At 35.5% G+C, this 13,662-nt stretch overlaps 1 protein-coding gene across 1 annotated transcript; it reads left to right on the top strand.

The window, feature by feature from the left end:
- The first annotated feature begins 5,862 nt into the window (after nt 1-5,862).
- Nucleotides 5,863-6,819, top strand: LOC132668404 (olfactory receptor 4K13-like). The gene has a single exon (XM_060617378.2). The coding sequence runs from the start codon at nt 5,863-5,865 to the stop codon at nt 6,817-6,819; it is 957 nt and encodes a 318-aa protein (XP_060473361.1).
- Nucleotides 6,820-13,662: the final 6,843 nt, after the last annotated feature.

The raw sequence follows: 13,662 nt of genomic DNA, 5'->3' as shown, positions 1-13,662 counted from the left end.
AACTATTATTTAAGTATTTAAAATATTTGTATTCATTTTTATTTAAGACATTTTATTGAATTCATTTTTATGTAGCTCACCAGCCTATTTATTCCCAGGTTATTCCACCTTTATCCTAAACAGCATATTTTTAATATATGATTCTTTTACTAAAGTCTCAGGTTTTTCACATCCGTTTATTTATTCTATCTATTCTTAAGAAGGTAAAGTATCATTCCATTACTTTAGCTTTATAACGTATTTAAATATCAATAGATGTGTCTCCCTTATTGTTCTCCTTTTCAAGAATTTTCCTAGGAATTCTTAGAGGACATATTAGAAGGGCTGAAGGGAAAACACTGCAGAAGACATCTTCCCATCTTTCTTGGTAAAGTTGCTTTGTCAAAAACGGATATGTGATTTAGAACGTGTTTGCAGCCATGGCTGTCTGTAATAGATTGCCGAATCCATAAAATCAACCTTAGTGCTGCTGCACCTCTGAATGTTTTAGGTATTAGATGATAAACCAGCATAGCCTATCACCATCACAAGCAGCAAGTTATTTACACATTTTTTAAGTTCCTTTAGAGCTATATTAAGATAAATGATTTTCTGATTTGAAGTCCTTAGCTAAATACCAACTACATTTTAGGGAGCATTTATCCAGGGCTATAATCTAATTCAACTTTATTTTATTTTATAGAACTTGCCTTATAAAAATTAGAATCTGCATTAAGTCTATAAGCTAATATACCGGAAGTAAGCAAGCACTGTAATGCATCCATGTTTCTCTGAGATTTGTATGAAATTTGTATATAGGTGCATAATGTTCCACAACATGCTACAATAATCTATTCAAAATATAATGACATTTTAAAATTTAATAATATATCTAATACATTTTTCTATAAGACCACATATAGATTTCCATTTTTTTAAGTTTATTATTTATTTTTGAGAGAGGGAGCATGCAAGCAGGGGAAGTGGCAGAGACAGAAGGAGACAGAGAATCTCAAGCAGACTCCACACCTGCAGTGAGGAGCCTGATGTAGGGCTCCAACTCACAAACCGTGTGATTGTGACCTGAGTCTAAATCAAGAGTCGGACACTTAACTGACTGAAGAACCTAGATTTCTATTTTAAGTCATGCCATTAATGATGGGTTTTGGAGGAGCTGTCCAATTTTAGGTTATTAAAGACAATAGGATAATGAACACTCAGCCATTTTTCTTTGGAAACTTAACACTAAAAATCACAGAACTGAAGATTCTTTTTAAAAATGTGGCAAAACTTGGGGCGCCTGGGTGGCTCAGTTGGTTGGGCATCCAACTTCGGCTCAGATCACGATATCACAGTCCGTGAGTTTGAGCCCCACATCGAGCTCTGGGCTGACATGACAGCTCAGAGCCTGGATCTTGCTTCAGATTCTGCATCTCCTTCTTTCTGCCCCTCCCCTGCTTGTACTTTGTGTCTCGCATTGTCTCAAAAATAAATAAACATTTAAAAAAAATTTTTTAAACAATAAAAATGTGACAAAACTCATATAAAAAATTTAGTACCAAATTTCTCCAAAAGAATATCATGCCAAAATACAAAAAGTGGTAAAAAGGAGTTCTTAAACTCCCATTCTTTTGTTACTTTTACTTGCATTTCTTTAATTATCATAAGGTTGAACACTTTTGTGTTTAAGGATATTTATAGTTCTACTTCTGTGAATTGCCAATCCAGATGATTTCTCCACTTTTCCACTCTTTCTTAACCTTTTCTTATGAATCAGAGCTAACAGCTCTTTGCCACATTTGTAGAAAATATATTCTCATCTCTTAATGTATGTTCACTTTTTTTATTTTCACTCTCGGAAAGTCAGCTCTGATTCTAGTTTTTGCATCCTGTCTAAACTTCATTGATTCTAGTTTTTGTATACTATCTAAAATGTTTTATCAGCTCCATAATGTTAAAATATTTACCTGTGTTTGCTTTTCATTTCATAGAAGTTATATTTTTAGGGAAATAAATCTTTAACATCTCTGAAATTTATTTTCAAATGAAAAATCAGTCTGGGAATCTGATCTCCAATCCCAGATTGCAAATTCGTTGCCTCATCAGCATTTGCTGAATATTTTCCTTACTTATCCCAAAATCTATTTCTGTTATATATTACAGTTACATATGAATTTATATGTAGGTCTGAACAAGCCTTTCTGTTGTATTTTGCTTTTTCTTCCTGTGTTGGGTCCTCATTCTTGGAAATGCTGTAACTCTATAATTTGCACAGTAAGTAGTGCATGAAGGCAAACACCACAATCTCACATGGCAGAGTCACATGTCAAAAATGCAAGATTTCAGGGGCGCCTGGGTGGCTCAGTTGGTTAAGTGTCCGACTTCAGCTCAGGTCACGATCTCGCGGTCCGTGAGTTCGAGCCCCGCGTCGGGCTCTGGGATGATAGCTCAGAGCCTGGAGCTTGCTTCTGATTCTGTGTCTCCCTCTCTCTCTGCCCCTCCCCCGTTCATGCTGTGTCTCTCTCTGTCTCAAAAATAAATAAACATTAAAAAATTTTTTTTTTTAAATGCAAGATTTCATAGGAAAACTTAATAAGTAAAAATCTGGCAAGGTTTCTCCTTCTTTCATTTCATGGAGAAGCGGACAGATGCTGGGTCACTGTTGCATACAGCCTTGTAATGGGGCCTAGGAAGGTGATCTCACCTGCTCCCCACTCTGTGTTTTAATCAGGCAAACCTGAGAACAAACTCAGGAGAAAAGATTAAAATGTCAAACCTCAGAAGGTAAGCAATACGAATTTTGAAGTCAGCTTTTCAGGAGAATATTATAAAACCAACTGCTGGCATTTATTGATAGTATGGAATTCTGACATCAGGAAGAGCTTCTTTTTCTAAAGAAGGGCCATCAGCACCAGTTAACTTCTTACAGTACAACCCTCCTGGCTTACCATTGAATAATTCTGTTTGCCTCTCCAGAAATGTCTTTTACTATATTGTTTGTTGCTGTCATCATCAAGTAGAGCTTCTCTACTATTTTCAGTTTCATTGGCTTAATTTTAGGTTTTTGAGCCAACATCAAACTCTATTATATAGCTCAAAGTAGTCCCTGACATATGATAGTATAAATCCTCTAGCTGTGTTCTTCAAAATTGCCTTGGCTTGGGGCACCTGGGTGGCTCCGTCAGTTAAGTGTTTGACTTCAGCTCAGATCATGATCTCACTGTCTGTGAGTTCGAGCCCCGCATCGGGCTCTGTGCTGACAGCTCAGAGCCTGGAGCCTGCTTCGGATTCTGTGTCTCCCTCTCTCTCTTACCCTCCCCCATTCATACTCTGTCTCTCTCTGTCTCAAAAGTAAATAAACATTAAAAAAAAATTTTAAAAATTGCCTTCGCTCATCTTGGCCTTTTGCATTTCAATATACATTTCAGAATAAACTTGTGGATTTCCAAAACTCACCTTGGATTGACATAAGGACTATGTTGAATATACACATGAATTTAAAGATAATTGGCACAGGGGCACGTGGGTGGCTCAGTTGGTTAAGCATCTGACTCTGATTTCTGCTCAGGTCATGATCTGATGGTTTGTGAATCCGAGCCCCACGTCTGCTCTGTGCTGGCAGTGTGGAGCCTGCTTGGGATTCTTTCTGCCTCTCTCTCTGCTCCTCCCTTGCTTGCACTCTCTCTCTCTCACTCTCAAAATAAATAAATATTAAATTTTTTTAAAATTAAGAATCGGCAAATTTACAATTCATGAACCTAATATATCTTTTTATTAATGGGTATTTTGTTGTCAACTAAAATTATGTTGTCTACCTATCTCTTCAATATTGTTAATTAGAGTTTTCTAATACTGAACCATTTTTTAATTCCAACAAAAAATAGTAGTTGGAATGAGAGTTAACAAAATACCAAGATTTGTAGGGAAGTGTCTGTGTAAATTTGTACAACCCTCTGTTGAGAATTTGACATTATTAGATTAGTTGAAAATGACCTAGTAATTCTACTTCTAGTTATTTAATCTTGGAAAAGTCTTTCACATGTAAATAAACAAATAGATATACATTAATTGCACCATTTTTAAAAACTTAAGTGTAGTTGACACACAATATTACATTAGTTTCAGGTGTGCAACATAGTGATTCCACAAATCTATATGTTATGCTAAGCTCACCTCAAGCATAGCTACCATCTGTCACCATGCAACCTTATTACAATCCCAGTGACTATATTCCCTGTGCTGACCTTTTATTACCCTTGACTTATTCACTACATGACTGGGATCCTGTGCCTCCCACTCCCTTCCACCCATTTTGCTCATCCTCCCACTCCCTTCCCTCTGGCAACCATCAGCATGTTCTTTTATATGTGGAATCTAAAAACAAAACAAATGAAGAAACAGAAAGTAGAATCAGACCTATAAATACAAACTGAGAACAAACTGATGGTTGTACCATTTAATAATAGTAATTCCTCAGTAAAAATAAAATTTTTATTCACAAAATGTTATGATAGGATATCATTTTTTCATTTTTTTAAGCCACACACAAAACAGTAAGATGATAAGTGAACTTTACCTATGCCAGTAGTTTTTATTTTATTTAAAAATTGTGAAGCAAAATTATAAAATACAAATATTTGTTAATTCTGAATAATAGTATGAATATCTTAATTATGTTTTTCTTATACTATCCAAATTCTTAAAACATTTCAAAATATTTAAAATATCAAAATATTTAAAACTAATTGTGTCTTTTTCTATGAATGAGGTCTCAGTCAGATATAAACTCTTTTGTGGGTTTTTTTTCCCCACTTTTTTTCATTTTTTTCAGATGTTACATTTTTCTCAAGCCTCAAAAAAACTGTTCTGTTACTACTATCTTTTTGTAGATACCTATCATATATCTGCCTCGATACCTTGCTTCAAAGATTATGGCCGGCATTATTCATGTTTACATGGATGTCATCTAGAACCACATAGATGTATTCCCTACAGATCCCCTTTTGCTTATCAGAGCTCTACAATTATACCATCCATATATAAATGATATGGGTGTTATACTAAATCTGTTAGGACATTTAGCCACTTGACAGAGAAAATAAATTAAGTGAGGCAGTGCGAAGCCAGCAGCAAGCATCCATTTGTGCCATATCTGAGCACTGTACCTTCCAATCTACTCAATTCATAGGCCCAGAGGTAAAGTCAGAGTGCTTTGGAGAAGACCCACATATCTGAGCCTTTCTTCCACCTTACAGAAAAAAGAAGGTGAGAAGCCATCTCCATGTGGCCAACCATAGACTCAAATGTCTAAAACTCCTAGGGTTTATACTGCTGCTGCTCATCTGACTTTCAGCAACAGCTTGCGAACTGACTCTTAGATTCTCAATGTTCTATATTCCATCTACTTAATTTCATTGTTTTTAGTCCTGTCTCTCAGTTAGAAAACAGCTGGACTCTCCTTCACTGATATGCCCCTTACTATTATGCATTGTGGAAATAGATTTTGAGATGGAAGCATCCTCTTCTTTTCCTATGGAGACCAACAAATCTATACCAAATATTCTAAAAAGGAGGCAAAGAATCTCTAAATTCTCTCACCAACTCAGATACTCACTTTTCTTAAGATCAGTGCAGATATGAGTTACGTATTGCTGGCTTCAATTTTCTTCAAACATCTTGGTTTATGGCAGAAACTCCTCATAACCATTGCTAAGAAATTATGTTTATTCTTTTTAAAAAATTTGGATTCAGTGTTGTTCAACACTTGATTTTTTTTGCACATTTCAGTAGATGATGGGAAGCAAAGTTAAGTGAATATGTATCACATCTCTCAATTTTAACTCATAGACTTTAATTCACTTTGTTTTTGCTTTTAGGTACCATATGCCAACAACCAAACAAATGGAGAAACAAAATCATTCCATCGTGTCTGAGTTTATTTTGCTAGGCCTCACAGAGTTTCGTGAGTTACAGCTTTGCTTATTTTTGTTTTTTTCCATTATCTATGTAGTCACTGTGTTAGGTAACCTCATGATTATCTTTGTAGTAAAACTGGACCCTCAATTACACTCTCCCATGTACTTCCTGCTGGCCAACCTCTCCTTTATTGATATGTCCCTGGCCTCCTTTGCTACTCCTAAAATGATCTGTAACCTAATTAGTGAATATAAGGCTATCTCCTATAAAGGCTGCATGGCCCAGATGTTCTTCCTTCACCTTTTAGGTGGAAGTGAGATGATGTTGCTTGTAGCCATGGCAATTGATAGATTCATTGCTATTTGCAAACCTCTCCATTACAAAAATATCATGAACCATCATGTTTGCATTGGACTTGCACTTCTTTCCTGGACCACTGGTTTTGTACACACTATGAGCCAAATAGTGTTCACAGTGACTTTACCATTCTGTGGTCCCAATGTTGTGGATAGTTTTTTTTGTGATCTGCCTCGGGTCATCAGACTTGCCTGCACTGACACTTATATCCTGGAGCTATTGGTCATTGCATTCAGTGGACTACTCGCTTTGTTCTGTTTCACCTTTCTGTTCATCTCCTATAGCATCATTCTAATTACTGTCCGGCGTCGCTCCTCCACCAGGTCTTCCAAGGCTTTGTCCACTCTCTCAGCCCACATTACAGTGGTGGTGCTGTTCTTTGGACCTTGCATCTTTATCTACATATGGCCATTCAGCAAGATATCCATAGATAAGATCCTTTCTGTGTTTTACACCATTTTTACTCCCCTTTTAAATCCAATCATCTACACATTCAGGAATAAAGACATGAGAAAAGCAATAAGAAAAATAAAGAAGAAGCATGTGAGTCCCAGATCGACCTTTTAACTGAAACATTACAATCATGAAAGACATCATGGTCATTGTTGCCACCACCATCATCCGAAGACACTGAGGTATACGATTTTGTATGAAATATAAGCCACATCTTGAGAACTGGCAATCCTTCCCTACACAACATATATATGCAATAAAACATCCTGAATTATGTATCCAAACACAAACCTTTCCAATATAATCCCATTCATGTATGTTGTAATTTTCAGGTTTTTGAAAACTAAATGAGATTCGAAATAACTATTTATTGAGTTTTAACCACGGATGAGGCACTTAGCATGTATTTTCTCTTCACTTCACAATGATGAAAATAGGGCATATTATTATTCTCAGTGGAAAACTCAGCATTATAAAATTTAATGGTTGCCACAGAAATTCCAAGTACTAGACCAAAAATCAGATCCAAACTCTAACTTCAAAATCTATGCTTTTATAATAGATTTTTATCTAAATTTTAAAAACTTTCATAAATTTATTTCTTGCCCCCTCCTTCACATGTTCTCAATAAATAACTCCAACAAGGGCAAAAAAAATTTTCCCATTGATCTGAAAATAAAAAGTCACGAGCCATTTCAGTGCCTCATACCTCTGATTTAATAGAAAAGCATATTAAGTTGTCTGAAAACAGTGATCCCAATAATGAAGGTGTTAATCAACACTAAGATTAATATTCCTCAAAAGGGTAGGGAAGATAACGTATGAGACTCAAGTGATTCTCTGTGGTGCCTCAAAATATTTTCATTTCAAGTAATAAAAGTAAATGAAAATGTTTTCCACATTGACTGCATCAATTTACATTCCCACCAACAGTGCACAAAGATAACATTCTATGGTGACAAACAGTGACTACACTTATCCTGATGAACATTGAGTACTGTATAAAACTGCTGAATCAATTTATTGTACACCTGAAGCTAATATAATATTGCACATTTATTATATTTAAAGTAAATGAGTATATTTTAAGTAAAATAAATGAGAATGACATAACCCAATAAAATTTTAAATTTGATACATTCCACCAAGTTACATATCATCATCATCAGACTTATTTGATGAAGAGAAAAGAAGAAAGCAATTGGCAGTAAAAGAAGACAGCCATGGACAACTGAGTCTCATGACCCATTAGTAATAAAATGATGATTGTAGAAATTAAGAATATTTTCCTCCTGAATTATGTATTAGGGTAACTGTGTATTTATAAAGAAATTTAAAATTCCTTTTTTTCCTTTCTTTTTCCTCACCAAGAAGATGCTGGTGATTAACTTTATCATTTAGTCTCTAGGCTATGGAATATTCCTATGGGATTATGAATAAACTAGGGGAAATCCCAAACAACACTGAGATGGATATAGGAAGCTATGACAACTTCTAGCTTGCCATTTGGAGTAGAAGGGGAGAATGTCTTAATTTGTATGCAGGACAAATGAATCTTTCAGCTGAAGCAATTATCTTCTATTGGAAATTTAAATACAGGTGGAGTGGTGTGCATGGAGTCTAAGCAACAAAATGGGATGATTCAGAATATTTCTCTGGTGACTCTCTGCCCCATATTAACTTTTCTACAGTCCTCTCTCTTTAGTACATAGCTACAAGCCTGAAAATTACTTTTCCTGAACTCCCTTGCAAACTTATTTCTATCAGGTTCTATCAGTGGAAGACACTAACATGATGTTGGAAGGCAAGAAAAAGGCAGAAGCTTTACATTCCTCTGCTTTGGACTCTGGCAGCAGCAATATCAGGCAACCATGGACTCCAGAAATACTTTGTGGGGCTCAGCAGCATCAGTAAGGTTGAAGGGTCCAAGACCCCTAAAGCTTCACCAAGTGCAAGTGCATATTCTTACTCAGTAATGGGATAGAAATTCCAACATCAGTAATGGCAGCACCTTCCCAGCAGCGTTTAGGGATTCTGGGTAATGTCTCTTCCTCTTTTGCTCATCCAGCCTTCAAGGTGGTAGTTGTTGTTTACACTTACCCCCAGTAATATCATTTTCTCCTTTCTGCTCCTCATTTCTGAGCTGTGAAATTTTCATTTTCAACTTTCCATTGAGCTGTTCCCTGGGTATCTCAGACATCTCAAGCCTAAAATGTAAACACCAAATTAATTACCTACCTTCCCAAAGCTGCTATTTTTCCTGCACTCCCTACGTGAAGTAATAAGATCACGTTCAGCTTAATGATTCAATCTAGAAGCAAATATTTACATCCTAATTTGGTGCATATAATTACATATAATTTGGTGCACTTAATGGTGTCACACATTCTTCTGAGGTTCTTTTGACTTTTCCACATTTTCTTTTTTACTATCTGTTCTTGAGATTGCATAATTGCTATAGATATATCTTCAACTTCACTGCTTCTTTCTTTGACTGCTCCTATCTATGGGTCATCTCTCTAGTGATTTCTGCATTTGAGTTATTGTACTCTGCAACTCCAGAATCTCCATTAAAAAAAATTTCTATATCTTTTTTGATACCCTCTACTTGATGAGATATTGTCATACCTTCTGCTACTTCTCTAGACATGTTTTCCTTTAGTTCTCAGAATGTATTTATAATAGCTACTTTAAATTTTTTTTTCTGAGAGATGCAACATCTGGGTCCCTGAAAAAGCATTTTTCTATTGATCTTTTATTTCATATATGGGGCATAATTATGTTTTTCTTCACATGTCTCATCAGTTTTGTTTAAAATTGGACATTTTTTTATAATGTATCTTAGCAACTCTGGTTGCTGATCCCTCTCGTCTCCAATGTTGATGTTCTTGAAATTGTCTGATTGGTTGGGTGTCTAGTTCCTTGGCTGAAGGAACCCTGAAGTTTATTGCCCCTGCAGTGTGTTGCCTCTGATGATCCTGCTCAGGTTTTGTCCTTGTTTTTAACCTTGCAGCTTGGTTACCTTTGGGACATCATAAGCCACTTATTGGTCTGGTTTTGCTTAAGTCTCCTAGGCCAGGTAGAATGTTATCCTTTGCTAGTAGTCATGAGTGTGGCTTAGAGGCTGCTCTCACAGTTCAAAGAGATTATATTTTGCCCCACATTTAGTCAGGGACTAATAACTGAATGCTCCCTCTCCAGTGTTTCCTGAGACGTGCACAGACTTGGGCACTCACACCGTCTTCCAGATTAACAGGAATTTGTGTGACTTTTTTAAAAGCTTGGCTTCCTAGGAGTTGCCCTTGGTATGGTGTTGCTTATTTTTCAGACAATACTGGGTTAGAGGTTGTGCTCAACCTTCTTGTTTCACTGAAGCTTCCACCCTTTGTTAATAGATTTGTGTGTGGCTTACAGAATGTTTTCATTTCTGCTCCATACCTTTGTCTGAGTTCTCCTAAGTGGATGCAGCCATTGCATGTACACAGCCTCCTTTATCCCCACGGGTTGATTATGATCCCAGTAGAGTTTCTCTTGTGTCTCTCACTTTGCTTCTATCCTTTAAACTTCTGTGTGCCATACAATGTGATTTGTTGATATCTGTATAGTGATGCTATCAGGGCCTTCTTAATTGCTCTTCACCAAGAGCTCCATTGTTTCTGACATTGAATTTTAAATGGAACTCTCCAAGCTCCATTCCACATAAAGCCATGCCTCCTCAGGTAGAGTTATGGAGCTCTTCATATTTATAGTATGCCTGTCCTTCTGTGCAGAACCTGAGTACCACTGCATAGGAATTGAGGTCAGAGGCGGCAGCCTATTTCTCCCAGTGACATCCCTGCTGTATGAGTGGGCACTAGGGGAGCAAAGGTCCTGTTCATCTCAACTTGCCCCTTCTGCCATGAAGTTCCACTCTAACTAAGTTGGAGGATAGGGATGCTGAGGGGATCCCTAGTGTTCTTAGCCTGCCCTGTCTGGAGTAGAGTTGTGGTTGTTGTTGGTTATTAGTAGTAGTAGTAACAGTAATTACTATGATAAGAAGACTTGACATGAGAAGCACCCTCGTGACACATTTTTAAGTGCATGATATAGTATTGTTACCCAGAGGTATACTGTTACACAGAAGATCTCCTGAAATAATTAATCTTACACAACTGAAACTAAATACCCATTGAACAGCAACTCCCCATTTACTTCCTGTCCAAACTCTGGCAACCACCATTCTCTGTTTCCATGAGTTTGACTGCTTTGAATACCTTATGTAAGTGGAATCTCTGCCCTGTAAGTAGGTGTGGAATGGGGAAAGATAGCCTCTTCATTTCCTTGGTGCTCACCTAGAATAGAATTTCTTCAACACTTAAGTCCATACCCTTCCAAGGTAAAACCTGAGACCACAACCCTAGACTGGAAGCTGTGCAGAAAGGGAGAATTCCTATCTTCCTGACCATATGTTCCTAGAGCAGAGTACCCATAGTAAAGCAGAAAAGGGTTTCTAGAATATGGAGCTGGGAGAGCAGGGAAAGGAGACATGGGATATGGTGTGGCTTAAATGCTAGACTCACTATTCTTAAAATTTAGTAGATATTCTTAAATGATCATTTCTCTATTTTCTCTATGCCCTAGGACAATTTCTGGAGACTCCACATTATTTATTGTTCTTTGTAAGTTTCACTAGCAAAGTGTTTGTTTTCTTGCAGAGAGAGTCTACCAGCTTCTCTCCTTTTGTCACGTAATATGTCAGAATAGTCTATGCTTCCATATCTCCCTACATATGATTATCTCTGCTAGACTGTTCTTCTTGCTTCTTTGTGCAGCCAGTCAATACCTATCATTAAAGGCATAGTTGCCTCTTTGGGGATAGGTACCTCTTTTAGGAGAAATTTGCAAATTCCATAAAACCACGTGTGATTTATTGCATGCATATCATCACACTTAGCAATGGATTATTTGGGATAAGTATTGAATAATAAGATTCTGCGATCCTTGAGGACAGACAGGTTCCTGACATACAGTATGGACCCAGGAAAGTTGGAGACTTGCTGAATTCAATATCTATTTCAAGGCCTCATTTTAGTCACTTGAGAACTAGTTGTATATACAGATTTTCCTTATTTCTTAGAGCAATAATCTATACTATAAATATTTATGCTTCTAAATAAAAAATTTGAAGTTACAATACCTATATTTTGTCCCCAGAATTTTCTTTAGAAGGAATCAAATGACACTATATTCAACACTAGAGAGTTGAAGGATATAAGAGAACAAAAAGCAAATTCACTCAATAAATCAACCAAAAGTAAGAAATTAAATTAAGGGTAGAAGTGAATGCTAAATAAAAACTCTGCCAACAAGGAATATACAGTAAAGTAATAGAAATGAGAATATTAAACATTTGAGGACAGGGAAAGAATATGTCAAAAATCATAGAATTTTACCCTGGCCAATAACGTTGGGTGAGTATTTAATCAAGGAGTAAAGAATTATTAGTGTAGAAAATACAGGACCTAGAGAAGTTTTAATTGGGTCAGAATACATTGTTGAACCAAAAGAGAAGAGTTAATTAAGCAGTCATTAAAAGTTGTTTAAACCCGTTGTCCCAAAGGGGAGTGAATGTATTTTAAGCTGGCTGTAACCAATTGATCAAGTATAGGGCAAAAAATGTGAACATCTACTTCTGTTTCTTTTAATTGGAAAAGATAACTAAGCTTTACCAGTATTTAATATTAAGATTTTTTTTGTAATCTAAATTAATCTGTATAATACCTGGTTACATTACATATACTATTTAAAGTTATCTGAAAACATGTGAGTTAACCAAAAGACAGAGATTTAGAGCAGTTATTTGCTTTGAACACCTTGCTATGTATTATAACTTAGGTGTGCCAAAATAGAAGAAGGGGACACTTAAAGTTTATGTTATTTTATTTTAACTTAATTTGTTCTCCAAAACTTTATAAGGAGCTTAAATGGATTTATGCTAATTAGCCTTGTATTGAAGATAATTCTAATTTTAAAAATCACATAAATGGTGATACAATAATAGAGTTGACAATTTTACCCATAATATAAACTTTTGCCAACTAAATCACAAAGTAAGAGAACAACAAGCTATCAGAACTGATAATAAACTGGATAGAAACATATTAAATTATTAAGAAACATTATTTTATAATACAGATTTACTTCCATTATAATAAATAATGAACTTGACAATGTATACTGTACCTTGATACATTAGCTAGTGATCACAATTAGCAAAAGACATATATAGATATATAAATCAATACATAAAATAAAACTCTATAATTTTTGCAGTATTATTACTTGCAGGATAATAAATAATTATTTTAAATTTCTCATTAAAGGCAATAAAAAGTGTTGTGGATGTTTCTTACTAATAGCAAAAGAACCAAAAACTCATTTCTGCCAGTATGAGCAGTATGACAATAAATAAAATGCATTCTTTACCAGTAAACAGTATCAAAAAGTGCATAGAAACTACTTTTAATGATTTGGAAATCTAATGATCTGTAATAGAATCAGTTATGTCCTACAGAAAGGAGTTTTGCTTTACACAAAAGTATCAGTGATTTTAAAAATTGTATATAAAAAACTCTCATGACTTTTAGTATGAATCCCATACGAAAAGCAATGTCTGTGACAGAAATCTACATTAAGCCATGGGTTAAGTGGTGAATTTGACTGTAATTAAATGGACTATGACATAAGTGACACGGATATCAGTCAATTTGAAAGTTATTAATGACATCTTTTTTGGCAAGTAACTGAAACAATCTTTGAAGACTGCGGTGCAAAGTACACCAAGATCATCTATTATTATTAATTTTGTAAAAGAAACACCTTGTATAACAAGAATTTACTACAATATTTTATAGTAAAGGGACAATGTTATGAAACTATTTTGTGCCGTATAGTTTTTGAAAATCTCATAGCAAATTA

This window comes from Panthera onca, chromosome B3 (genome assembly GCF_046562875.1).
Source record: "Panthera onca isolate mPanOnc1 chromosome B3, mPanOnc1 haplotype 2, whole genome shotgun sequence".
NCBI lineage: Eukaryota > Metazoa > Chordata > Mammalia > Carnivora > Felidae > Panthera > Panthera onca.
This window is presented reverse-complemented; position numbering and strand designations above follow the sequence as displayed.

Coding starts and splice junctions, on each gene's coding strand:
- LOC132668404 (XM_060617378.2), top strand. CDS start 5,863: ATGCCAACAACCAAACAAATGGAGAAACAAAATCATTCCATCGTGTCT.